Source organism: Muntiacus reevesi, chromosome 1 (genome assembly GCF_963930625.1).
Source record: "Muntiacus reevesi chromosome 1, mMunRee1.1, whole genome shotgun sequence".
NCBI classification, from domain to species: Eukaryota; Metazoa; Chordata; class Mammalia; order Artiodactyla; family Cervidae; genus Muntiacus; species Muntiacus reevesi.
Window position 1 is genome coordinate 194,766,514 of NC_089249.1, and position 27,971 is coordinate 194,794,484.

Sequence of the window (27,971 nt, forward strand, 5' to 3'; positions counted from 1 at the left end):
CCCGCGGTTTCCTGTTCCAGGAACACGCCGAGCCCAGTTCTACCTCGGGGCTTTGGCACTGGCTGTTCCTTCGGCTGGGCATTTGCCTCCTCCGGCTTCCTTCAGGGAAGGAATCTTTATCATTCTAGTCTGTGCTCAAATGCCACCTCCCTAGAGAGCCCCCCAACGCCCCCCGACCACCAACCTAAGCAGCAGCCCCAGAAACTAATTATCATTCTACTTTCTGCGTGGCGCTTGTTACAGCTGTTGAAGTTTAACTTAGGGGTTTACTGAACACCCCCCCAACTAGTCCCTGAGCTCTCCGAGTGAGGAATGAGTGTTCTCTGACGGAATTAAGAGAGGGAGTCAGATCTCGAGTCCTGAGAGATGTTCAATAGACTCCAGGGCGCCAACATTCCATCCGTGACCTTGTCAGAGGAGGGAGTGGACAGGCCTGCTAGGCCCAGGTAGCCGAGGCAGAGCGGAGGTTGACAGGAAAGGGTGCTGTCCGCTTCCGCCTTGCTCAGTAAAGGACCGGGTAGGAGACAGAGGGGCCCACCCACCTTCCCCCAATAGTCAAGCCTAGGGAAGAGCATCTCCTTTCTTGCACTTTAATCTCGCCCTTCTCTCTTGACACAGTTCCAGCAGTGCAACCCTAGGGGCCAGCTCCAGAAATTGGGCGGGGGTGGGGGACCTGCCCCGGGGGCCCAGCCCTAGAGCGAAGCAGGGGCGCCTCCTTCCGGCCCGCGGTCCGGGCGGCCCCCCCGCGGATGTCCCGGCCCTGACAGGCCCGGGCATGGTGTCCAATCGGACGAATAAATAGGGGCGTTCAGTGGTCGGGGCGGTTCAGGCGGGCTTGTGGTCCGGGTGGCTTTTGAGCGTGTGGAACTTGACGCTGTCCAGCTTCTCGAAGCGCTTCCCGCAGCGCTCGCACGTGAAGTTGTACTGCACCTCGGCCGTGTGCTTCTTCATGTGCCAATTGAGCGATGCGCGCTGTCGGCACTGGTAGCCACAGATCTCGCACCTGGGGGAGAGCCCGCAGGAGGCATGGGGGACGGGGGTCAGAGTGGACCGGGCCAAAGAGCAGCACCGGGGAGGGGTCGCCTCACCTGGGGGACTGGGCCCAACCATCAGGGCGGGGCCGGCCCAGAGAGGGGCGGTGCCACCTGGGGATACTCTGGAAACCCCAGAGGCAACGCTGGGGGCATCACTCGCCTTAAGCACTGCCCTGGGCGGGTCCGGGCCCGGATGCCCTTCCTCCCAGCCCCTCGCGGAAGCCCGTCACTCACTGCAGAGGCGTCTCGCCAGTGTGCGTGCGCCGGTGTACCTCCAGGTGGTTCTTCCTCTTAAAGGACTTGCCGCAGGTTTCGCAGGTGAATTCACGGACACCTGAAGAAGACTATGATAACTAAGGCAGCTAAAATGAAGCGCAGCTACATCCTCGCAGGAGGCTCGGAGGCTGCCTAGGAAGGCGATTGGGCAGAGCAAGAATCTGAACTCGGATCCCTGAGGGGCACAGGACGCAAAGTGCCAAGCCCGAGTGGGCCTGAGTTTGACCCGAATATTGCACCTATTGGGGCGATTTCACATAAAAATCCAAAGTTCCAGCTTCTCGAAAAAGCTGAAGCCGTGCCCTCCTGCTGGGCACATGGGGAGGCACCAGCGCTCCCCACGGACCTATATGCTATGACCTGGGTCAGGGAGGTGCTTGAGGCAGACGGAACAGAAATCCTGTCCCAAGTCCACTTCCCTACCCTAGGGTGGTTCAGTGTCCCCGCTCAGTCCTGAAACAGCTCTCGCCTAAGAATTGCTTGCCGAAGTGGGGAGCCCAGGGGCCAAGCTAGGGGAGAGACAGCCAGCCCCTGCCCAGCTACACATGACTTATGATAGCAGGTGTCCTTGTGACCATGCAGCTCCAGCTTACTGACCACTGGGGATGTGCCCAGTGAACTGCTTTACTTCTACCACCTCACACCAGCCCTTGTGGTGGACGTGGAGGAGGCTCTGCGAGAGGCAGCCCCGGGCCCAGGTTTCACCCTGCTCCCAGCCCTGGTTTCCAGGCCCAGGGCCCCCTGCCTGCAGCTCAAGCTGCCAGCCCGGCCCTGGGCCTGACCTGAGTGAATGATCATGTGCCGCCGCAGGTGGTTGGATAAATAGAACTTCTTGCCGCAGCCAGGATGAGGGCACACTTTGGTCTTCCCTTTCCGATGCACGAGGTTGACGTGGTTCTGGGGGTGAGAGGGGCAGGAGTGGGTGCCATGGGCCCCCCTTAGAGCTCTGCCGGGTGGGGACAGAAGGGGGCTGGCTGGGTCTTGCCCTTGCCCTTGGGAGGGACTCCCAGATCCAAGCTGGGGCCCAGGGGCACAACTGGGATGAAAGGACAGCTTAACTGGGCAACCGCTCCAGCCAGGCTCTGGGCTGGGGCATCGGTCAGCCTTATCAGAGCCATCTCAGAACCATGGCAAGGGGCTGCCACCAGCCCATCTTGTGGGTGGGGAAATTGAGGCTCTGGAGGCTTAGTGGTTTGGTCTTGTCTTACAGGTGGGCAGTGTAGGACTGGAGTCCAGGGCTGTCAGCCCCACAGTGACTCTTTCTGTTCTGTTGAGCTGCCCCCAGAGCCTGGAGCAGGCAGCCCACAAGCCATTCATTCCTTTGTTCTTTCATTCTTTAACTCACTGGCACAACTGCTCCAGCGTGCAGCACCAGGCCTGGCACACAGACGGGGCTCAATATGTGCTTAATGAAAACATCACTTGGCAAATTCAAAGTTCTCTTGGAGCCATGTCCTGCGCCAGGAGTGGGGTTGTGATGGAACCCTATCTCTGCTCTCAGGGCACCCTTCCAGACTCCAGAGGGCACACTGCAGGTATGTCCTGGTGGTGCAGTGAGTGATGGGGGCGAGGAGGGGAGTAGGGTGGGCTTCCTGGCAGAGGGGCAAACAGAGTTAAGCTTGGAGAGAAGGCATCCTGAGCTGACAGGGGGGCCTGGGCAGAGGCGGGGAGAGTTCAGGTGCTAGAAGAGGGGGAGTGTGGGGGGAGCCCCTGGGACCGGCAGGATACAGGGTGTGCAGAAGCAGTGGCTGGCCGAAGGAGGCAGGACGGGTGGGGCTGGAGAACAGGAGGGGAAGGCACAGAGGTGATGCCTGCCTCTCTGTGGTGAGGCTGAGATCAGCTGGGGCTGGGTGGGTGCGTGGGAGACAGGCCAGTGGTACCTGGAGGCCTCGCCCCCATGAGCCACAGTGCCCAGACGCATTGCATACGCGTCTATCTGGGTGAGGGGCTCACCTGGAAGCTGCTGAGGGCCACGTAGACCTGGCTGCAGCCCTCGTAAGGGCAGTGGAACATCTCCAGCAGGCCATCAGCGTCCATCACCCGCGACCTCTTGCTCCGCCGCCTCCTAGAGGGAAAGGGGCCTGTGACATCAGAGCTCCTGCGCCAGGAGCCGCTCCTAGTCCCTGCCCCTGACCGCCCTGGAACCCACTTTTCGGGCTCCTTGGGGATCTCGTAGATGATGGCGGACATGTCGCTGCCCTCGAGCTCCTCCCCGTCGGCCTCAGCCTCAGGCTCAGTGCTCTCAGGCACCGTCGCAGCCAGCTCGGCCATCTCAGGGGCCACAAGCTCCTCCTTCTCCTCCTTCTTGAGCACGTACAGGTCCTCCTTCTCTACGGGGGTAGACACAGAGTGAGTGCCCGAGGGGACTAAGGCTGTTGAGGAGCTCATTCTGGGGCCACTCCTTGCCCTCCCCTTGCCAGGTCCCAATGTACCCCCCTTCCAGCCCCCGGACTGGCATGGCCCCCCAGACCTTTCTTGGTCTCAATGCCTGTCATGGCAGCAGGGTCCATGGTACTGGGTGGGCCACCCTCCGGCTCAGTCTGTGTGTAGGCAGCCACGCCCTCCATCATGGCACAGGGCACCTCATCGCCCAGGCCCCCTCCAGGGGCAGTGCTGCCGGCTGCCACGTTGAGGTGGATGCCCTCGGCTGTGAGGGCATCATAGCCGGGGCCAGCGATGATGATCACCTGCGACCCGGGCACCATGCCTGGCATGGGACAGCTGGCCACCACCTCACCCAGTGCCTCTTGGGGCACGTTCTCAAAGAGGGTGCCGGGGCCCGGGCCCACTTGTACGGGCACGGGCACGCACACCACTGTCTCCAGGGCCTCTGGCCCGCTGCTGGCGGGGTTGGGGCATAGCGGAGTGCTCTGCTCGGCCAGGCTCTCCACGTGGTGGACGTCGAAGGGGATGTGCACGCCCTCCTGTGTGATGAGCCCACTGCTGCCCGCCGGGCTGGTGGGCGTGACTGCCGCCGTGGCCACTGTCGCCTTGGTGGGCTGGTCCTCGGGGGGCTCCTCGGAGTCAGAGCCAGAGCCAGAACTGGACGAGTCGGAGCTGCCGGCCACTAGGCCATTGCCCACTGTGGTGACAGAGGAGAAGGGACGGTTACAACACTGTACAACAGCAGCAGCTGGGATCTGTTGAAGCCCCCCTGCCCCAGGGGCTGGGCACTGCGACTCCCCTGTAAGAGCGGTCAGCTCAGCCCCATGTCCTCCACTGTTGCCCCTGCATGCTGGGGTGCTCCCCTGCCTCAGCCCCTAGACCCACATTCAGGCTTCCTGGCCCCTCCCTGGGGGCCCCTTCTCAGCCTTTTCTGTTCTTATGGGCCTGGCAAGCTCTCGCTGGGGCTTCTCCTCAGTTCTCCACTCACCCCAGCGTATTGGTTGGGCTAGCCGCGTTAAGCACCGCCCTCCTCCTGGACACCAGCCAGGTGTCCAACAATTGGATTCAGTTCTGACACCATCTGTCCGGAGACCGTGTCTGACCCCGCACATTAAAGGGCTCAGTCCCACAAGACTGCCCCCACTTCAGATACCAGTCCCAAGTCCCGAATCACCCACACTTCCGGCTATAAGGTTGAGGTTCAGGCAGCCCTCTGCTCAGTTTCAATAATTTGCTAGAATAACTCACAGAACTCAAGAAAGTGATCTGCTTCTGACTACAGTTTTATTAGAAAGGATACATCTTAGCATTTGCCGGATGGAAGAAAAACGCAGGGCAAGATAATTGTGTGTGTGTGTGTGTGGGGGGGGGGTCTGTCATGGAGCTGCCAGGCTTTCTACAGACACACCCAGCACCTCAACATGTCCACCAACCTGGAAGCTCTCAGAACCTCACTGTTTAAAAGAGTTTTAAAAATTTTATGTATTTATGCATCGGCCGCTCTGCAGGGCTTGCAGGGTCTTAGTTCCCTGACCAGGGATGGAACTTGCGCCCCCTGCAGTAGAAGCAGAGAGTCTCAACCACTGCACCGCCAGGGAATTCCCAAAAGTTTTTATAAGGAAATGGCTACCCACTCCAGTATTCTTGCCTGGAGAATCTCACAGATGGAGAAGCCTGGCAGGCTACAGTCCATGGGGTCACAAAGAGTTGGACACGACTGAGTGAAGTGCACTTTCTCCAGCCCTCATCTGCTTCTGGGGGCTGGGGGCGGGGCTGAGAGCTGCCACCGGTGACAGGCTCCCATCCTAAAGCTATCTAGGGGCTCCTCCCTGAGTCACTTCATTGGACTGTTCCCCAGGTGTGCAGCATGCAGGATCTTAATTCCTCAACCAAGGATCAAACTCATGCCCTCTGCAGTGGGATCAGAGGCCTAACCACTAGACTGCCAGGGAATTCCCCAGCAATAAAATATGTTTAAATTAAGGAATGTACCTTTCTTTCCCCTGCAATGCTTAACAGATCACAGTTTAGTGTAAACATAACTTTTACATGCACTGGGAAACCAAAAAGCTCATGGGTCTTACTTTAGTTCGATATCTGCTTTATCAAGGTGGTCTGGAATCCAATCTGCAATGTTGCCAAGGTCTGCCTGCATCTATTTTTATTATAGTGCCATCTCTCCCCATAGCCTGGTGCCTCCGGTGGACAGTTCTCACCTGAGCCTCCTGCGGAGGGACAGACTGTCACACCTCACTGCGTCCTCCACTGCCCTCTCTGGTGTGGGGGGGTCTTATGGGAGTCTCAGACTCTGGTTTGAATCTCCCCTCAGAGAAAGGCTCAAAGATGTCCCTATCTAAGCCAGTGGCAGCTGTGCCTGTCCGGTTGCTCAGGCCAAAGTCCTAGGGCTCTCTATGACTTCTCCCCTTCACACCCACTTCCAATCTGTCAGCAAAACCTGTTGGCCCTGCTTCCAAAATACATCTCCAGGCAGGGAGCTTCTCCTACCCCTGTCCCGGAAATCCTGGGCAGAGTCCCACCAGCCCAGAACATGCACTTCTTTCTCCTGGGTGCCCCTGCTCCCATCCTTGTCCCCCAGCAAGTCTGTCTTGTCCTTAGGGGTCATAGGGAGCCTGTGAACACCTGCTTAGGTCACCTCCCTTTCTAAGAATCTGCTCATTGCTTCCTGTGGAAGAGACAGGTCAGCTGCTCAACAAACAACCCCCTCCCCCACACTCGTCTCTTCCTCCTGACACCTGGTGGACTACATGTCCCAGCAGCCTTTGCTGTTAGGTGTGGCGATACAGCTGAGTCCCAGTGGATCGACAGTGGAAGTGAGCTGTGTCAGGTCACAGGAGGTGGGGTGCATTTCTGTCAGCCTCTGGCCTTACCTCCATTAATGCCCTTCCCAACTGACTTGACATAGCAGCCAAACTCTTTCATGGCCACACAGCCCACAGCCCGCAATCTGCCCCTGTCACCTCCTCTCCAGCCCCACTGACCTCCCTTCCATACCTGGGGATGCTGGGCAGGTTTCTGCCTCAGGACCTTTGCACTGGCCACTCACTCTGCCAAATCCTCTTTCTGCAGATGCCTGCGTGGGCTCCTCCCTCACCTCCATCACAACCTTCCTCAAGTGGTACTTCTTCAGGGATGCCTTGGACCACTTTGTCTCAAATTGCACCCTTTTCTCTCCTGTTTTTTCCCCAATACTTGCCACCTTCCACTGCACTCTAGGCTTTACTTGTTTATCTTGTTTGCTGTCTGCTTCTCTAGACAGTAAACTCCACAACGATGGGGTGGTGGGGTGGCCCCTGTGCACAGGGTGCCAGCTGATTGGTCCACGTTGAGCTCAAGAATGAGGGAACCCAAGACCAAGGCCGTGATGAAGGCTAAGGGGGCCGAGCATCGTACCCAGGCATTTGGTACTAATATCCACATGCAGGAAGAAATTGGGGACTGGACAAATGAATGACTGTCCCTTCAGTTACTCACTCGAGACACAGCTGGGGTATACTGTCTGGGTACTACACATCACATCTATACTCCCAGAGGGTCATGTGGTGAATACAAGCTCTGGAGGGGGGTCCCAGTGCCCATTCCTCCACCTATGTAAAGTGAGGGTGCCTGCTAACCTCTCTGGGCCTGGGACTAATTTGGCACCTATCCAGGGGGTGTCTGGGGGTATTTAAATGAGTAAATAGGATAGTAGGGCTCATGGTAAGCACCTCATCAGTGTTTCCCATCATAGTTATTATAGAATAATAATATTCCCTCACCCATCCTTGACTCATCCCTAGGCAGCAGCAGGCATAGGGTGGGGGGGGATTGCCCCTCCTTTTTTTTCTTTTAAATAAATATTTATTTATTTGGCTGCACTGGGTCTTAGTTGCAGCACTCAGGATCTTTAGCTGCAGCGTGTCGGAGCTAGTTCCCTGACCAGCAATCAAACCCCGGTCCCCAGCATCGGGAGCGAGGGAAGTCTTAGCTGCTGGACCACCAGGGAAGTCCCGATTGCCCCTTCTTCTAACACTCTGTAATCTTTAGGGTGAACTGAGTCCTGTGGCTCCACCCTGGAGAGGGGGAAGCTTCCTAGAGAGTTGGGGCCTAACCAGGGCGTGTGCCTGGATCCTCAGTGACAATGTCCAGCTGTTAAGTGGACACTAGACTTCTTGCCAGTTAACAATGACATTAATGACAGAATTGGCCGTGCACCCACCAGCATCCTGTGGTCCTGGTGGGAGGTCCGCCCTTGGCAGAGAGCTGGTAAGGGTGCTGTTGAGGGGCCAGGGCTGGCACAGGGACACAGCCACTCCCTCCCCCTCCCCCCTGGCCAGTGCTTACAATAGACCTGGCCAATTGCTCCCAGCATTCATTCCTGAGAGCCCAGATCCAGAAGCCACTGGTGTCACAGTTGGGCTGGGCCGTCAAGGGACCCTTCTGGGTACCACCCCCAACCTAGCCAGACACAGAGCCAGATGGGCCAGTCACATGACTCCCAGGAGCCTTGGTTTCCTCAACTGCTAATGACGGGGCAGTGGGGAGGGTCCAGGGTGGTTCAGGGCAGGGTCTGGAATCGGGGGACAAGATGACCATGGGGCTGGCTGCTCTCTGGGAGCCTGGCTGACACACCATGGGACAGCCGTTGGCCGGGGAGCCCACCCGGAACACCTCTCGCCCACGGCTTCCCCTTGGCCAGCTGGGACACCACCTGCTCAGAGATGCCTGCCAGCCCTGGTGGCTGACCCCACCCTCAGCTCCAGCAGGGTGCCTGGCCGTGGGCCCCAGGTTTCTTTTGATGCTAAGGCCCTGAGGCAGGTGGGCAGCCCCTCACCACCCACAACGTGTCCTCTGCTCCCCCACCAGAGCCAACAGGGCCCTCCTAATCCTGAGCAGGCCGTGTGTGTGTGTGTGTTTGTGTGTGCACGTGCGTGCGCGCACGTGATGTGGGATGGCAGGTGAAGGGCTGGGGCAGTGAGAGACGAGCGGGTGGGGCCAGTGGCGGGGGAGGGATAAAGGGATGAAAAGGGGAGTGAAATGGAGGAGAGACAGCGGAGGGGAAGAGGAAAAAGGCAGGAGATGATGTGGGGGGCAGAGAGAGTGAGGATGAAATATGGAAAGATAAGAGGGGGAAGTGGGAACCAGAAAAAGGTCAAGAGCAGAGAATGGGGCACAGGGAGAAGGCGAACAGGCTGAAGGAAGGGCAAGAGGGTGAGGTTCCTGAGAAAGAGCCGGAGGAAGTAAAGGAGAACAAAGAGGCCAGGAGAGGCCCAGCACCTGCCAGTCCCTCCAGCCGCTGAGCAGGGTTCCTGGATCCCAGCCTGCCTGCCCGAACTTGGGCACACTGCGCCATGCCCTGGTGGTCCCTTCGCAGAATGGGGACCAGCTCTCGGGCTCTGTATGGACTCAAGGATGGTACGGTCACCCAGCACCAGGGCTGTGTTACTTGCTGTGAGGTCTGTGATGCTGGCCTGATGCTGGCAGGGCCCCAGACCCCACAGGCCATGGTGCGCCCTCTCTGCTCCCCCAGCAGACCCACCTTTGTCACTTTCGGGGTCCGAGTCACTGAGCGGCTTCAGTGGGGAGTGCAGGTCTTGGAAGTAGCGGTGCCCGGCTTCACACTGCCACACAGCCGTGGTGTACAAGCCGAAGGTGGGGTCCAGCTCAGCCAGGTGTGGCTCATAGGGGCAGCGGTGCTTGTGGTCCTCGTACCAGATCACCACGTTCTTCAGGCAGTTCACATTGCGTCGCCGCCCTGCACAAGCAGGCCCGGGGCAGCATGAGGGGCAGTGCTGGCCCCCCAACCCTGCCCAGCAGTGGGGCCCAGAACCATCCTCGGCCTTATGGCTCCCATAAGAGGAGGTTAAGACACCCTCCTGAGTCCTGGTCGAGCCTGTCCCCAGTACACAGATGAGGAAACTGAGGCTCAGAAATGTGAGACCTGCCCTGGAGACAACAGAGGCTGGCCAGGGACTGTCCTCACTGTTGGGCTCTAGTCTCATACATGACAAAGCCTGGTGCCTGGCAGGTGCGCGGCAACTGTAAGCTGCCGGTTATAGTTAGGATCGTCCTCATCAGCTCAGCGTCTCCCGCCTGCTCAGCCCAGTCGCTGCACCCTGGTCTCCCAGCTTTCACCTCTGCCCCTCGGCCAACAGAAGGCACCTCTGGACACTTAGGCCAAGTCACCACCCTTCTCTGCTCATAATTTACCGGGGCTCCCATCTCACCGGGGGTAAGTCAAAGTCCTCCCCGAGGTTTCCCAAGCCCTGCGTGTCCTGCCCCATCTCCTCCACTGCCCCATCACCTCCTCCCACTGCTCCCCTGATCACTCCACTCTAGGCTCAGGGCCTCCTCCCAGATCCTCACCTACAGAAGTATGGTCCGGCCTTAACGGCCTCTGCTCTCCTCTGCCAGATACCTACCCTGCCCCTCGCCCTTGGAGCTGGACTGCCTGGGCTAAAATCCCAGCTCTGCCATTTCCCAGGAAGCAACTCAGCTTCGCTGAACCTCAGATTCCCCTTCTGGGCCAGGGGAGGATAATGGTCCCTTCCTGAGGGCTGCCAGAGGCAGGGAGTGACGACATCCATAGGGCCCAGAAGAGATAATGGTACCTAAGATTCCTGTGATGATCCTAGCCCTGCAGCCGATGGGGAGGAAGGTATGCCCTTGACTTTCCAGGCTGGGGGATGTCTAGGAAAGGTTCTGAGGGCTAGGGATGGTGCTGGGGCCACCAACCCAGTGATGATCATGGGGTATCACCAGCAGCCACTTCTCCCGCCCATCACTTGCCTCCTTATCTCCTTTGGGATTGGGAGTCACGGTCTTAGCTCAGCTTCTGCGTCGGACCATGAGAAGGGGAAGGGGAGGGGCTCACTGCCATCAGACGGATGTCCCTGGACCACAGGCCCTCACCCTGCTGGACGTGGCCTAAGACCTGCTGCCCCAGGGCTCGGGGTCTTGGTCAGGGGGTTGGGACCAGGAGCTCCAGCCTCTGTTCCAACAGTCCACACCCAGCTCCCCTCCAGCCTGGCACACCACAGGCCCTGTAGGCTGGGGCACAAACAGTTCCCTCTGCTCTGCCTGGCTCCTCCCTGGCTGACTCCCACGCACCCGGCAGGAGAGCAGAGGAGCGGACGGGACCCCTTGGGAGATACACGGACCTGGGTTTGCGGTCTGGCCTGGCCACTTTCTGGCTGTGCAGCCTGGGGCAGTGACTCAGCCTTTCTGGGTCAGATGGGGGCAATGAGAGCACTCCCGCTGGGCACAGCACTGGTTCAGGTTGCCTCCAACCCTTCCTGGCCCCACTCCCACCCAAGCTCCAGGCTGGGTCAGGCCTCTCCTATGGGCCTCCTGGTGCCCCTACGTCCCCACTCTAGGCCTGCTTGGCCTGCCCCCACCTTCCCCATCTTTCCCATGAGACTGAGGGCTCTGGGAGGGCAGGGCTGAGTCTGCCCCATCTCACATGGTGCCTGGCATGCGTGGGCCCTCCATAAACCATCTGCAAAGGAGTAGGGTGGGAACCAGCCACAGAGCCACTTACTCCCATCACCACCCCCACCCTGGCTGCAGCCCACTTACTTTTCTTCCGCTTTGGCTTTTTGGGGACTTGCTCCCAAGGCTTCCTGTAACAGAGAGGGGAGGCAGTGGGGAGTGACCTTGGGGACTGATGATGGTGAGACCCTAATCCTGCTCGTGTGGGACAGCATGGGGCTTCTGCTTCCTGGGCCTGGCCTGCTGCCCACGGCGGCTTCACTTGGGCTCTGCTGCCCTGGCACGTGGTCTACCATCATCACCCACCTCCCAGAGTGGGAAACTGAGGCCCTCGGCGTGAGGCCGCCTGCCCAGGGTCCCCAGGCTGGGGAGAAGACTTATCAAGAGGGAGTTTATTCGGGGAGCCTGACCGAATCAGGGGAGACTTTAAAAGTGCACTGCTGGCTCAACGTTGAGGACTCTGCCTGTCGATGTAGGAGACACAGGTTCGAAACCTGGTCCGGGAAGATCCCACATGCTGTGGAGCAAATAAGTCTGTGGCCACAACTACTGAGCCCATGTACTGCAACTACTGAAGCCTGTGCACTCTGGAGTCTGTACTCTGCAACAAGAGAGGCCACTGTAGTGAGAAGCCCACATACCACAACTAGAGAGTAGTCCCCACTCTCCACAACTAGAGAAAAACCCTCGAAGCAACGAAGACCCAGCACAGCCAAAAGTAAATGAGTAACACTAATAATAATAACAATAATAAATGCACTGCTGAAGCCAGTGACTGGAGACAGAGAGCAAGGGGGCTTGTGATGGGCCAGGACCTGAAAATGGCCCAGCAAGACTGCAGGAACCCCAGCTGGACAGCCCCGAGGAAATGGATTCTGCCAAAGCTCTGAGCAAGTTTAGAAGCAGGTCTCTCCCTGGGTGAGCCTCTAGGCAACAATGGCATATCAGGCTGATACTCTGATTTCAGCCTTGAGACCCTGAGCTGAGAATTCAGCTACAATGTGCCAGACACCTGACCTGCAGAAATGTGAGATCATAAATGTGTGTACTTTTAAAGCCACTGAGTCTGTAGTCAGTTGCTACCCAATGGCACCATCATAGACTTGACCTCAGACTGCCCCATCTCAGGTCCTGTACATTCTGCCCCTGAGGCTGGACCAGGGTCCTGGGGAGACAGTCATGCCCTAATGGCCTGCTCGACGAGGTTCCTGCCCAAAGGCCATGCCATTGTGTCCACTTGCCTCCAGAGCTTTCCCCCGCCCTGCCTGGGTCCCCACACTGACTGTGTGCCCCAGTGGGCCATGGCCTGGGGGAGCCCAAAGCCGGGGGGAACCCCATGGTCTCCTATACCAGGATGGCCACCAGATCTGCCAAGCAGATTCCTGACCCCACGTGGGCCTCCCAGCTGTGGCCCAGCACAGGTTCTGAGATGCTTTACAGCCATCTCTGCTGGACAGGCCAGGGCCTCCCTCCACCTTCCTGCCACCATGCTTCAGGGTCCGCCCACCTGATTCAGACTGCTTCTCTGCTCTTCCTCATCTAAACCATAGCAGCAGGCTCTGGGACTGTGGGTGAGCAACCCTGCCTCCCCGTGCCTCAGTTTTCCCATCTGTAGTGGGGCTCATAACAGTACCTTCCTCATGGGGTTGGCACAACTGACGTTATAGGCATTGTAAAGAGCCTGGTAATTATTCACTCAGCAAATGGTGATAATGGTCACATTGTTGTTTAATCGCTCAGTCGTGTCCAATTCTTTTATGACCCCATGGACTCTAGCCCGCCAGGCTCCTCTATCCATGGGATTTCCCAGGCAAGAATACCGGAGAGGGTTGCCATTTCCTCCTCCAGGGGATCGAACTCAAGTCTCCTGCATTGCAGGTGGATTCTTTACCACTGAACCACCTGGGAAGGTCAATGATGACCATTATGATTCTCAATATTGTCACAGAGCCAGGACCTGGGACACTGGTTTCCTTACTGTGGCTAGGACCACCCTCTTGCCACATATCCTGACAGCCGGTCTTGGGTCTCTCTCCAGCTCCAATGCCCACCCTCTCTGACCCTTGTCCAGCCTGATGACAGGTCTCAGCTCCCATACTCCACGTCTGGTCCCAGGACAGCTCCTCTGGGCTCCTCTATCTCTCCTGCCCAGACTCTGCCCAGGAATCCGTGCCCCAGTGTCCCATCCCAGGAGCCTCTATGCCCTCCCATGGCCCTACCTCCCCTCCAAGGGGCCAGACTGGTTGCCTCAATTCTCACCCAAACCCAAATCTAAACACCCACGACCACTTCCACCCATTCATAGCCTCACCATGGCTGGGGTGCGGGGAAATTCACTTCGTGGTGGAGACAGGCTTGGTGTCACTCAGACTGGAGTTCAAGTCTCATCTTTGCTACTGACTGCCTATGTAATCTCAAGCAGGTTTTGTCCCCTCTGGACCTCAGTTTTCTTATCTGTGAAGTGGGGATAACTGCAGTGCCTTCCACACAGAATTGCCATGCAGGTTAAAGGAAGAAATATCCCTGAGTGTATTTTCTGGAATACTCATGTGTTGTGCCCCAAGGTCAGGTTTTGTCACACCACACACAGCCTGGGGTGTCTCAGTGCCTTGCTCCAGTCCTGCAGGCCCACACAGCTCCAGCTCAGTCAGACAAGCTTCTGTAAACACTGCTTTCAGCTTAGGAACCTCCAGGGGCTCCCTCTGGCCAGTGGTTCTTAACTCCAGCTACACAGCTTCAGCTCTTCAGAAAAAATATAGGATCTGCACTTCTACCCAGACTAATTGAATCAGAAACTCCAACAGTTGCCACGCTGGCCTGAAGCTGTATGAGCTCCTGGCATTTCCTGCCCTGCTCTTTCTTGGGCATATAAGCCAGTCTGCTACCTTGGAGAGGGAGGGAGTATAATTCAGCAGGTTCTGGCTGATTCCTGATCCCCAGAATCTCCTCTGAGAGAAATGTGTGAATGTACACAAGTGAAAACTAGGGCAGATCAGGGTTTTGTTGCAGCATTGCTTGCGATAGGAAATAAACATTGTAACAGCTAATATCCAGACAGCTCACTAAATGCCGGGCACTGTTCTAAGCATTTGGGTGTAATTTAACTCATTTAATCATCACATCAACCTATAAGGCAGAAAGAGAAAAATTCCTTCCTTAAAGGTCATTTTTAACACCAAGGTTCCGTAAAGACCTCAGCCCTCCACCCGAACAGCTAACTTGGGGTTTCCTCTTCACCCGAGTCTCCCCAGGCAGAGGTGCTCCCCAAGAGCCAAGAGGTTGAGGGATTGTAAGGGGTCCTCTGGGAGTGTGCAGCCTTGGTTTCTGGGAGTGGGCCCCATGCAATGCCAGGTGGGTCACTGGAACCTCAGGACGGGTAGGGCTGGGTGGGAGGCCTGGGATGTTCAGTCACAGCCCCAGGCTACACTGTGGAGGTTTAAGGGGATGAGGCCTTTGAGATTTCTGGGGCCAGTGGGGACCTCGGAACCGTGAGGCTTCAGGGAGGCGGGGCCGCCCCTTCAGAGCCGTTAGAATGCTTGGAGGTGGGTCCCATACCAGGATTGGGCAGCAAGAGCCCTAAGGGGCGGGGCCAAGGGCCCAGGAGGCGGGTCGAGAGGCTGGACGCATCCTAGGATTGGGCAGTAGGAGAGATGGGAGGCGGGGCCGCGAGCCAGGCGCGTCCCAGGACCTGCAGTTGGAGACCCAGGCCGGCCGCCGGGGCGCCGGGCGGAGCTCACAGGTGCCAGGGGCGGGGCCTGGGGGCAAGTGGGGCGGGGCCAGGCTCAGCGGGGATGGGGGCGTCTCCTCCCTCACTCCCTCCCACCCTCAGGCCGGGCCCCCTCACCCGTGGCGGCCGCTACGCTGGCCGCGCTCCAGCGAGATGAGGTAGGCGGCGAGCTTGGCGTCGCTCCAGCCGCTGCGGCGCCGCAGGTCCACCCAGGGCCCGTGCGCCTCGCCCAGGTACACGCGCCTCACGTCGTACTTCTTCCGGGACTCGAGCCGCCGCCGGGCCCGGTCCGATTCCGTGAGCCGCGGCCGGCCCCGTGCCTTGCGGCCCGCCGCGCCCTCCTCGGCGGCCGCCTCCCCGCCTGCTCCCGCCTCAGCCTCCGCCTCCGCCTCGGGCTCCGGCGCCCGCTCCGCCATCCCCCCCTCCCTGGTTACCAGCCTCCCCCGTTGTTAGGAGCCCGGCCGGAAGTGGCGCGCATGTTCCGCGCCGGCGGGAAATTTCTGATGGATTCTCACTGCCCCACGGCGTCAAAAGGAGACCGAGAGCAGAAGCTGCGCATGCGCGCAACAAACGCTTGCAACAACTCCCTCTCTTCTTAATCCCTTCTGTTAAACTTTTGAGTAAACAGGCGGAAGGGGTAGTTGAAGGTATGAGACTGACCGGGGAGGAAACAGCGAAGAGAACCCGTAGATCCCCGGGGGGTAGGGGATTCTTCCTCTGTACCTTTATCCTGAATGCACTGCGGGAATGACAAGGGAGCTGTCAGTTCGGGAAAGCCCTTGAAAAGGCATGACATCAAGCATTAAAGGGGCAGGGACACCACACTGCCAGAGAGGAGGCAAGGCAGCCTCAAGCAGGAAGACTTTTATTTGCTGTATACGCAAAGGTCATCTCGTGCTTTCACACCAGTCCATGGACTATGCTCTCGTGACCACCCAGGGTCAGCTCTGGCCCTGCTGTTGTCGCTGCTGACTGTCTTCTTCTTCTTCCTGGCCCTCGGGTGGGGGTGGGGGTGGCTCCTCCAGCTCTGAGGAGGATGCCAGGAGCTCCCCGGAGGACCCTGACAGGCGGAAGACCACCGGGATCCGGGCCAGGGCTGGGTTGGTCTCCTGAAGGCCCTGGATCCACTTGGCCAGCGTGGCCTGATCATGGGCACCCGCCACGCATATGGCAAAAACAGGGCCTTCCTCCACTGTTGGGAGAGATAGGCCCTCAGTTTGTGCAGTGGGGACTGGCCCTCAGTTTATTCAGCCCCCTCATGCCCACACTCTTTAAGCTCCCTTTGCCTTTTGTGTATGTCCAAGCCTTTGCACACACAATCTCCTCCACCTAGCCTGCCCATTCCATGCTTCACTTGGGTGATGCCTCCTGATTCTTCAGGGTTCCACTGGAAATCCTCCTGACTCCCACCAGAGACTGAGTTGTGTACCTCCTCCCAGGGACCCCAAGAATGTAACATGTCTGTTCCACCAGTGACCTGAGGGGAGGGACTGGACCTGTCCTGGTCATGCCTAGTAGCCAGCACAGGTTCCACAGATGTTTGAAGGAGGAAGTGACAGAGGGCTGATAGGTCTAGAGCCCCTGAGTGGGGAGTTTTGTGCTTTCGTGTGTGTGTGTGTGTGTACCTGGGCCTCTGCTGGGTCTGTGAGGGTGAGTGTAACTGGACTAGGTCTTGGCCTGGCTCTCAGCCCTCCACTCCAGAGGTGGCACCCCATCCCATGCAGTGTTCAGAATCTGACCTATCTGGGTTTTTACCTTCATCAATGTTAAACTTGTAGTCATCCCAGCCGCTCCTCCCGTAGGTCAGGTCTAGCTGCATCGGGTAGTAGAGGTTCCACTCCTCTGGAATCTCCTCCACTTCCTGCCCCGGGGAGGTGGTGTAGGCAGAGTCAGAGGCCCCGGGTCTTGAAGCTACCTGTGGCCTCTTCCCTGGTCCCTGCCCTCCCGTCCCCCCAATCCCCTCGTCCCCCTCCACACCTCTGAGCCAACTCACTCTTCCCATTGCCCTGACTTCCACTCTGGACCCTCACCCGTTCCTCAGGGGGCAGCAAGTCAGCTCTGAGGATGTGGTAATAGACACATTTGTCTCGAAGCCACAGGGAGAAGGGGCCCTCAACGAAGATTGGGCGGACTGGGTCGTGGCGGGCCAGGGCGCTCTGCTGCTCAGGACTCTGGATTCCTGGTGTGGAGACACACACACATGGGGTGGGGGTGGGGGTGGGGTAGTTCTGGCTCAGGGGCTGTACCCCAAGGCCCACAGAGACCTCCCAGCAGGCTCGGCACTCCCTCCCTCCATGGGTCCTTACCTACGATGTGGGTCTCTGTAGGATCCATTGTGTCAGGGGAGTCTTTCGGTAAAGGCATCTGTAAGGAAAGCAGGGGTGGACACTTGTGGCCCCCACAGCCCCTACGGGGTGGGGGCGGGGGAGAGAGAAATGGAAAAGGGGGATTCTAGTGAAATTCAGGGCCCCTCTGAGGCCTAAATACTGGGCCTCCCACACATCAGTCAAGACCACCACCTTCTTGCTTCTCTCAGATTGAGCCAAAGTCACTGACTCTGGGGATGCTCATGGGGAGGGAACCCTGAAGCCAGTCCACCCGTGTGAAAATCCTGCCTCTGCCACTGTCTGCGTGACCTTGGCTGCATCACTGAGAAGGGAGCTGCCATAGACCGCTCAAGGAAGAGGAAGGCCATGCCTGGAATACAGTGAGTGTGGGGAGGTGGGGTAGGAGTAGAGGTCCAGCTGGGCCAAGGGCCCTGGAATCTAGATAAGGCTCCACCAGGGAATCAGGGCCTGTCTTCCAGAATCACTCCAGTTCCTGAAGGGGGCCTGGCCCTGGGAAGGTGGACGAGGGTGTGGCCAGGGGTGACTACCTGGTAGGTGGTGACCCTGGCGCTGAGATCAGGCTCCATGTGCCGCAGGGCCAAACTGGCCAGGTCTACAGGGTCCTGGGGCAGGTCCCGGGGCACGGGGAAAGGGTTGATATTCTTGAAGCGGGTGAACCACAGCTTCATGCGCACCAGCTTGAGCATGGGATAGCTTTTGCGGCCAAATATCTGCATGAGCAGGAACTCCGTCTCGTTGTTGGGCATCACCCCTGTGCCAGGCAGATGCAGGCAGAGCCTCAGGGAGGGAGAAGAAGAGGGAAGGGATGACGGGACAGAGAGAGATGACAGAGATGGGGGGTGGGTGGGCAGAGGTGGACTCCAGATTGAGAGGCAGAGAGGAGAGGTCAGAGCCGAGGAACCACGGAGTGGGTAGAGGGCAGAGACATGGGAGAGGGAGGCAGCCCCTGGCCCCACTCCAACCTGCGGGCCTCACCGTGGTTCTCCATCTGCTCCAGGACTGCAATCCCGCACTCCTGCTGCCGTGGGTAGTGGATGAAGATGCTGTGGAAGATGTTGCGAGGCCGGAAGACCTCCTTGGGGAAGACGTCAAGGAGCAGGTTGTAGACAGACAGGTCCCGCTCGACGCCGTACTCGCGCATCTTGCGCAGGGCCAGGTAGATGAAGTCCACGTGGCCGCGCTTGTGCACGTTGTACTCGGCAAAGTTCTGCACCGCCCGCACGAAGTTCGCCTTGTCTCGTGTCCCATCCAGTGCCGGCCTAAACAGCTCCTCGTGGACTGCCAGGGCCTTGACGGGCCGCCTGGCGGGCTCGGGTGGGCGTGGGACCAGCGACGAGTCAGGGTTGTGGGCGACTGCACTGCAGCGGAGGCCCCGTGGGGCCTGGGGTGGCACCTGCGGACGGAGAATCACCGCTGGAACCTGGCGCCTCCTGGTGCCCCTGGAGGACTGCCCAGCCTGCTCATTGCTGGGAAAGGTGCCAGCGGGCATCCCTAATGGCCTCCGAAGAACTGTGGTGCCCTGGTTACAGACCAATGACCAGGTGCCATCACAAAGTTATCAGTTACCATAGCCAGACAGCTATGGTAACATCCCAGTGGAGGCAGTGTTCACCACGGAGATGAACAAACACCCTCTGACACAGCAGTCTTGCATCTGGTATTTAAATACGGCCGCTCTAAACATATCTGCCTCAGATGACATTTGTGCATCGGCTGCATCAGTAGAAATGGGCCAAATGTGCATCAGCAAGAAAAAAATTAAGTAAGTGGCTATGAGCCTGGACAAGGAGCACCCACTGCTGTAAGGCACATGGAGGAAGTGTCCTATGACCAGGAGTGAGCTCCAAAGTATAACATTAAATGAAAAAAAGGAAAGTGTGAAACAGTGTGTACAGTAGCATCCCATTTGTGTTTAAAAAAAAAAGCTGATATATATATTTGGTCCTCACTATTTGCAGATTCCATGTTTGAGAATTTGCCTACTTGCTAAAATTCATTTTAATTTGTAATTCAAAAGCTAATACTCAAGGCATTTTCTGGCCATTTGCAGACACATGTAGTTGAGTTGCCCACCACCTATATTCCCAGCTAAAGTGGAACAAGAGGAGGCTCTGCCTTCTTGTTTCAGCTCCCCTGTGGTCAACAAGTGTCCTTTTATTTTTTTTTCGGTTGTGCTGTATGGCTTGAGGGAACTAATTGCCCAACCAGGGATAGAACCTGGGCCCTGGCAGTAGGTGAGTCCTAATCACTGGACCTCCAGGGAAGTCCCTTATGGAATAGTCTTCTGTTCCAGGCATTGTGGAGCATTTCTGAGAGTGAGGCTCATTTAATCTTTCCAACTGTCCATCAAAGGAGTGCCTCTTCATGTATCCACTTTACAGAAGAGGAAACTGAAGCCCAAGAAGATGACACAAGATGCCTGGTGTCATGAAGTTGCACAGCAGCAGAGCTGAGACTGGAGCCCTCAGTTCTACTGCACCCAATAACCATCCCAATATCCTGCTTAGGTGAGATTAAAAAAAAAAAGCATTCAGCTAAAGTGAAAGTGTAGGCACTGCTACAGGTGATATAAGTATAGGGCAAAAAGCAGAAAAGCAAATTCTAGAATGCCCCAAAGAAGGGGAAGGCACTACAAATGAGATGATGCAAATGAAATGCCTAACTCAGGGTCTGGGCCACCGGAAGTGTTCAATAAGGGAGCTATTAATACTGTCACCATCATCTTCATCTTTGTTGTAATTTATGGTCATGATCACTTAGGGTAAGGGAAGGAAATTCGATTTTCTGCTCACATCTTTACAAGTAAACGCAGGAGCTAACCAGAGTCACCACCCAAACCCACTCACCTCAGACCTTCTTAATTTTAAATTCAAGACCCTCACCCATGGGGACACCAACACTTTTTTTTTTTAAAAATATGTATTGATTTATTTGTCTGCGTCGGGTCTTAGTTGAAGCATGCAGGATCTTTCGTTGTGGCCCATTAACTCCCTAGTGGCATGCCAGCTTAGTTGCCCTGGGGCATGTGGAATCTTTCCAGACCAAGGATGGAACCCACATCCCCTGCACTGTAAGGCAGATTCTTCACCACTGGACCAGCAGGGAAGTCCACCAACACTTCTTAAAATGAGTGAGAGACACGGGAGCTCCCTGGTGGAACAGTGGTTAGGATTCAGCACTGTCACTGCTGGGGCCCGGGCTCAGTCTCTGGACAGGCAACTGAGATCCTGCAAGCCATGTGGTACAGGGGAAAAAAAAAAAATGAGTAAGAGGGGCTTCCTGGATAGCTCAGTAGGTAAAGAATCCACCTGCAATGCAGGAGACCCCGGTTCATTCCCTGGGTCAGGAAGATCCCTTGGAGAAGGCATAGGCTACCCACTCCAGTATTGTGGGCTTCCCTGGTGGCTCAGAGGGTAAAGAATCTGCTTGCAATGCAGGAGATCCAGGTTTGATCCCTGGGTTGGGAAGATCCCCTGGAGGAGGGCATGGCAACCCACTCTAGTATTCTTGCCTGAAGAGTCCCATGGACAGAGGAGCCTGGCAGGCTACAGCCCATGGGGTCCCAAAGAATCGGGTACAGCTGAGTGACTAAACACAATGAGTAAGAGACATTCTACTAGCACTCAGGGCAGACAGACCAGCCAGACCCGGCCCCACGAACACCCCTCCTTCTCCCCTCTCCCCTCCGCTCTTCAAGCTGGCTTCGCTGGGTGCATAGTGAGGGCTTGGGAGCAGATGCCAAGCCTGCCTGCCTCTTCCTCCTCCCGCCCCCCCCCCCCAAGACTATCGGGTACCTGAGAGAAGGGGGCTCCTGTGAGGGCAGTGCTGCAGATGCCCCCCCAGCCCCGAGAGAGGCCCCGGGCCAGCAGGATGGCTTGGGCCCAGCTCATGCCTTTGCCTGTCGGACAACCACCTGGCAAGAGAAAAGAAAGAGCATCAGTCTGGCAGCCCACCCACTGAAGGCGATGAGACCTCTCTCCTGGGCAGAGGCCATGTCCCTGAGGGCATGGCTAACGCACTAGCTCCACTGGTCTCTTCATCGACAAAGTGGAGCAGGAATGATGATTACAACAGGGGTCCCTGTTCTTCTGGACCAGATCCCTTACTGTCTGGTGGAATTTGCTTCTGCATTGATTTCCCTCCTTGCTGATCATTCTGTTTTGTTTAATACCTTTATTTGCATGCCATAGAGTTGACCCTTAGTATAAAACTGAATGTGTTTTCAGTAGCTGACCCTTGAACAACACTGGGTTGAACTGCATGGGTCCACTTATAGGCTGACTTCTTTCTTTCTTTTTCATATTTATTTTTGTGGGACTTCCCTGGCAGTCCAGTGGTTAAGATTTCACCTTCCAATTCAGAGGGTGCAGGTTTGATCCCTAGTTGGGGAGCTAAGATACCACATGCCTAAGATTCCAGGTGCCTCATGGCCAAAAAGCCAATAACATAAAAATAGAAATATACCATAACAAATTCAATAAAGACTTATATATATATATATAGGCTGTGCTGAATCTTAGCTGTGGCACGCAGGATCTAGTTCCCCAACCAGGGACTGAATCTGGGCCCCCTGCTTTGGGAGCACAGAGTCTTACCCACTGGATCACCAGGGATGTCCCTGATATTTTTTTTCAATATATACATACTACAGTATATAGCATGACCTGTGGTTGGTTCAATCTAAGGCTGTGGAACCATGGCTATGAAGGGCGAGTTGTAAAGTTATATTTGGATTTTACCTTGTGCAGAGGGTTGGCACCCCTAACCACTACATTGTTCGAGGGTCGATTGTATATTCACAGAATTGTGCAGCTATCACTAAATCTATTTTTCGAACACGCTTGTCACTTCCATTCCCCCCCCCCCCCAAAAAAGAACCCTATATCCATTAGCAGTCATTCACTCAACCCTAGGCAACTCCTAATCTACTGTGTCCTCTGGGAATTTCATGGAGCTTCCCTTGTAACCTAAATGTAAAGAATATCGCCTGCAATGCAGGAGGCCCGGGTTCAATTTCTGGGTCAGGAAGACCTCCTGGAGAAGGTAATGGCTACCTACTCCAGTATTCTTTTCTGGAGAATTTCATATTATTGGAATCATATATAATATGTGCTCTTTTATGACTGCCTTCTTTCACTTAACATGTTTTCAAGGTTTATCCATGTTGTAACATCTAACAGACTTCCTTTCAACTGCCAAAAAAAAAAATGTTCACGATATGGATTTAACCACATTTTATTTACTCATTCATCAACCAAGGAACATTTGGGCTTCTTCCCACTTTTTGACTATTATGACTGCTGCTGCTATGAACACTTGTGTAGTTTTCGTGTGAACACATATTTACACTTCTCTTGGGTATATACTTAGAATCAAGTTGCCGGGACATATGGTAACTCTATGTTTAATCATTTGAGGGACTGCCAAAGTGTCTTCCAAAGCGACTGCACCACTTTACATCCCCACCAGCAGTGTATCCCAACCAGCAATGTATAAGGGTTCCAGTTTCTCTGCCTTCTTGCCAATACTTGTTGCCGTCGGCCTTTTTGATTATAGACATCATCCTAGTGGGTGTGAAGTAGCATCTCATTGTGGTTTTGATTTGCATTTCCCTAAAAACTAGTAGGAGAAGGCAAAGGCACCCCACTCCGGTACTCTTGCCTGGAAAATCCCATGGACGGAGGAGCTTAGTAGGCTGCAGTCCATGGGGTTGCTAGAAGTCGGACACGACTGAGCGACTTCACTTTCACTTTTCACTTTCATGCGTTGGAGAAGGAAATAGCAACCCACTCCAGTGTTTTTTTTTTTTTTTTTTTCTTTTTTTTTCACTCCAGTGATCTTGCCTGGAGAATCCCGGGGACAGCAGAGTCTGGTGGGCTGCTGTCTATGGGATCGCACAGAGTCGGACACGACTGAAGCCACTTAGCAGCAGCAAAAACTAGTAATGGTTGAGCATCTTTTCATGGGCTTACTATCCATTGTGTATCTTTTTCAGAGAAATGTCTATTTAGATTCTTTCTTCATTTGAAAATTAGGCTATTTATCTTTTTTTTTTTACTATTGAGTGGTTTTATTGAGTTGTTCATATTCTGGATCAGTTCAGTTCAGTTGCTCAGAACTTTATGGTTCACAACCACTTTTTCCCGTTCTTTGAGTTGTCTTTTCACTATCACATTATTACTTGCAGCACAATTTGTTGTTGTTTCTTAAATAAGAGGTTTAGAACAGGAAAGGCTCTTAGGAAATGTTTTTTGAGTGTTAGTTGATATTACTATTGTGCGTGTCTGTGTGTGCTTATTCATGTCTGACTCTTTGCAACTTCATAGACTATAGCCCACCAGGCTCCACTGTTCATGGGATTTCCCAGGCAAGAATACCGAAGTGGGTTGCCCTTTCCTTCTCCAGCAGCACACGGTTTTAATTCCAACAAAGTCCAGTTTTCTGTTTTTCTTTTATAGCTGTGCTTTTGATGTTGTATCCAAAAACAACCATTGCCTGGTTCAAGGTCATGAAGATTTACTCTGATGTTTTCTTCTAGGAGTTTTAGTCCTTACATTTAAATCTTTGATCCACTTTGAATTAATTTTTCTAAATGGTTGATATGAGGAAGGGGTTCACTTCATATGGATATCCAGTTGTTCTAATACTATTTGTTGAAGAGACTATTTTTTTCTCCCTGTTACTCTTGTTGAAAATCAACTGACCATAAATGTAAGGGTTTACTTCTGGGCTCTCAATTCTGTCCTATTGATCTGTATGTTGAGCAGTACCACATTGTTGTGATTACTGTAGCTTTGTAAGTTTTGAAATTGGGAAGTGTTAAGTCCTACAACTTTGTTCTTCTTTTACAATATTACTTGGCTATTCTGGATCCTTCACTGTCACATATAAATTTAAGAATCAGCAGTCAATTTCTGGGAGAAAAAAAAGTTCGGATTCTGATAGGGATTGTGATGAATCTGTAGATCAATTTGGGAAATAAAGAGCTGGACACAACTGAACGACTGAACTGACTGAATAATATTAAGGTTTCTGATCCATGAACATGGGATACCTTTCCATTTATTTGTTGTTGTTGGTTTAGTTGCTAAGTTGTGATCAACTCTTCTGAGACCCCATAGACTGTATTCTGCCAGGCTCCTCTGACCATGGGATTTCCCAGGCAAGAATACCGGAGTGGGTTTCCTTCGACAGGGGCTCTTCCTGACCCAGAGATGGAACCTGCATCTCTTGCATTGGCAGGCAGATTCTTTACCATTGAGCCACCAGGGAAGCCCTCCATTTATTTAGATCTTCTTTAATTTCTCTCAGAAATGTTTTACAGTTTTCAGTGTAGAAGCCCTTTACTTCTTTTGTTAAGTTTATTTGTATCTTATTCTTTATGATGCTATTGTGGAATTTCATTTACACATTGTTCATTGCTAGTGTATAGAAACACAGTTTATTTTTTATATGTTGATCCTGTATCTTGCAACCTTGCTGAACTTGCATTAATCCTAATATATATATATATATATGTATATATATACATATATATATATATATATATATATTTAAAATTCGATTCCCTAGGATTTTCTACATCCAAGATCATGTTATCTGCAAAGAGAGATAGCTTTACATCTTCTTTTCTAATCTGGATGCACTTTATTTCTCTTTTTTGCACAGGTGTCCTTGCTGAACCTCGAGTGCAAAGGTGAGTAGAAGTGGCCAGAGTGCACGTCCTTGTCTTGTTCCTGGTCTTAGGGGGAAAGCATCCAGTCTTTCGTCATTAACTATGATGTCAGCCATTGGATTGTCCACAGATGACCTATTGGGTTGAGGATATTCCTTTCTATTACTAGACACTGAATATTTTTATCAGAAAGGGCATTCATTATATTTTGTCAAATGATTTTTTTTTTGCATCTATTGAACTCATGTGAATTTTGTCCTTTAGTCTATTAATATCGTGTATTACATTAATTTTCAACTGTTAAATTCATACTGCATTTCTCTGATAAATTCCACTTGGTCATGCTGTTTAATTCTTTTTATTTGCTGCTAGATTGGGATGCAAGTATTTTGTTGAGGACTTTTGCATCCATATTCATAAGAGAACCTGGGCTAGAGTTTTCATTTCATGTCATATCTGTTTGCTTTGGTATCAGGGTAATGCTGGCCTCATAAAATGAGCTGGGAAGTATTTGGCTCACTCTTACCACCATTTAAACTTTCTCTAGCATCTCCTTCCGCCTCTGCTCCACATCTCTGTTCCATTTATAGCACAGCTTCTCTCAAGAGGTGTCTGCATATTATACTCCTTTCTCTTTTCTACTTGGCTGCTGCCCCAGCCACTCCACTGACACCACTCCTGTAAAAACCGCTTGTGTGTTCTCCATTTAACAAAGCCAGTGATTATTTCTTTGGCCTCATTTTGCTCAGTTTCTCAGAAGTATCTCGCATGGTTGAGGCCCTCCTCCCATGCTGACACTCTTGATTTTCTTCCTAGCACCCAGGCCTGTTTTTTAGCCAGTCAGCAAGCCCTGCTTCCTTCTCTAAAGTCTGCAATGTTTGCAAACTTGAATGTGCAGATGAATCACTGAGGATCTTATTAAAATGCAGATCCTGATTCAGCAGGTCCAGTGGAGCCAGAAACTGTACATCTAACAAACATCCAAGTGATGCTGATTGCTGCTGGTCTGGAGACCAAATTTTGAGTAATAAGGCTGCAAAGAATCCCACATTCTGAATTTGTCTGCTACCCTAAGACATCATTCAACTACTAAAAGAGGTGTTCCTCTCCTCTCTGTATTCCTGTAGGCAGCTCTAATGGTTTTTTAACTTTGTTCATATTAGAATTATCTTGGGAGCTTTAAAAAATTCCCATGCCCAGGCCATACCCCAGATACACTGAATCAAAATATACAGAGGTAGGGCCCAGGTATTAGCATTCTAAAGCACCCCAATGACTCTAACACGCACCTGAGATTAAGACCTTATTCTAAACCTTTGCTATTCAAAGAGTATCTATGGGACCAGCTGCATTTGTATCATTATCTGGGAGCTTATGAGAAATGCCAAATCTCAGCCTTAATCCAGACCTACTGACTCAGAATCTGCATTGTAACAAAACTCCAGGTTTCTCCTCTGTGTGTCAAGGTCTGAGAAATGATGATCAACATGCTGATGCTCCTAAATGTTTATCACCAGTCCTGAACCCAAGTCTCCTGACCTAACTGCCACTTTGGTATTTTCCCCAGCCATCTCAAACTTATTTTGCTCCAAATCATATCCCTGCTTAAACATGTGCCTCCTCATCTTAGCCAATGACATCACTGCTGCTAGTCATTCAGATCACAGACCTGGGAATTCTGAGTCCACTGTGTCCCTCACTCCCCCAGTCCAATTCATCAGCTACTTCTGTTGCTTCCAAATCCATCTTAAATGCATCCATTTCTCTGCAGGTCACCACTCCAGTCCACGATCTCTTTTCACCTATCTAGTCTCAACTTCTTTCCTTACCTGCCACCAGTGGTCTCCCTGCAGTGGTCAGAGGGAGCTTTTTAAAATGTAAAGTAAATTTAGTGTTCTCTGCCTAAAATCACTGAAACAGCACACAAAATTAAATCAGACAGAATCTGCCCTTCAAAACTCACCTCTTATTACTGGCAGCTCCAGCTACACTTGCTTCTTAAACAAGTTGACTTTATTCTAATCTCAGAGCCTTTGAACTTGCTTTTCTCTCTGTTCAGAAATTTATTCCCCCAGATTAGTCTCTGGTCATTCAGATCTGTAGTCAAATAAGAAGCCTTTCCTGATCACCACCCAACTCCCAATCTAAAGCCCCATTACCCTGATGAATGCATTTTAAGCAGTTACTAGCGTCTGAAATCATGTTTCACTTATTTCTGATTTGTTCAATGTGTGTGTGTGTGTGTGTGTGTGTGTGTGTGTAATCACATGTTTCACTTATTTCTGATTTGTTCAGTGTCTGGCTGGCTCCTTGGGGAGATTGTGTGTGGGGTGTGTGTGTGTGTGTGTGTGCGCGCGGGCGCGCACCTTACTGCTGTGTCTCCAATGTGTGTGTGTCTGCCTTATTGCCCTGTCTCCAGCACCCGGGACAGTGCCTGGCATAATGTAGGTATCCAACAAGTATATCAGTTTAATCGAGAAGAGCTAAATTTCCACCAAACTTCTAAAAATCAGAACCCCTAAGCAGGATGTACCTACAGCAGCTCTAAGGCTGGCTGCCAGGATTTTGACTCCTTTGGGTAACAGCGACAGACCCGGGGTCGAATTCCAGTCTAGCGGCCGACTTGCAGCGTGACCGTGATAGAAGGCTCTAATCTCTCTGAGCCTCAGCTGTCTCAACAGCAAAACTGGAGATTAGGGACGTGGAGAGGTAGGTAAGCAGAGTGCGGCTTTTGCAGGCACATCCCGGCCCGGTACGCCGAAAGGTCATGGCGCCCTGGCCCGGAAACCGGGGTTCTCCGAGGCCTTCCTCCCGCACTGCCAGCCCAGAACGGACCTCCCCGGTGCCCAGGAGTTCGCGCTTGCCTCCCCACCCGCGACCTACCTACTCACGCGGCTGGCCGCGGAATCCCTACCCGTTCTGTCTTGCCGCTGGGCGCCGCCATGTTGCCCATAGATGTTCCGGGTCACGGGCCGCCAGGGAGACAGCAAATCAAGACCGCCGGTTTAGAGAGGTCCCGCCCCAAAGGGAGAAACGCC

At 53.8% G+C, this 27,971-nt stretch overlaps 2 protein-coding genes and 1 long non-coding RNA gene across 3 annotated transcripts; 1 reads left to right on the forward strand and 2 right to left on the reverse strand.

Moving 5' to 3' along the window:
* Nucleotides 1-418: 418 nt before the first annotated feature.
* Nucleotides 419-15,406, reverse strand: ZNF653 (zinc finger protein 653). The gene is made up of 9 exons (XM_065917837.1): nt 15,028-15,406; nt 11,271-11,314; nt 9,232-9,447; nt 3,781-4,392; nt 3,460-3,640; nt 3,264-3,375; nt 2,093-2,207; nt 1,269-1,368; nt 419-1,003 (listed from the first exon to the last, which is right to left on the reverse strand). The coding sequence occupies exons 1-9, from the start codon at nt 15,324-15,326 to the stop codon at nt 826-828; spliced, it is 1,857 nt and encodes a 618-aa protein (XP_065773909.1). The 5' UTR covers nt 15,327-15,406; the 3' UTR covers nt 419-825.
* On the forward strand, nt 14,757-18,382 carry LOC136155763 (uncharacterized). Its single transcript, XR_010660860.1, has 3 exons — nt 14,757-14,922; nt 17,447-17,617; nt 18,256-18,382. It is a non-coding gene; the product is annotated as an uncharacterized lncRNA (long non-coding RNA).
* ECSIT (ECSIT signaling integrator) lies at nt 15,736-27,925 on the reverse strand. Its single transcript, XM_065917838.1, has 8 exons — nt 27,817-27,925; nt 21,053-21,171; nt 18,234-18,651; nt 17,786-18,009; nt 17,217-17,274; nt 16,941-17,089; nt 16,666-16,771; nt 15,736-16,102 (listed from the first exon to the last, which is right to left on the reverse strand). Exons 2-8 carry the CDS (start codon nt 21,146-21,148, stop codon nt 15,852-15,854), a joined length of 1,302 nt encoding a protein of 433 aa, XP_065773910.1. The 5' UTR covers nt 21,149-21,171; nt 27,817-27,925; the 3' UTR covers nt 15,736-15,851.
* Nucleotides 27,926-27,971: the final 46 nt, after the last annotated feature.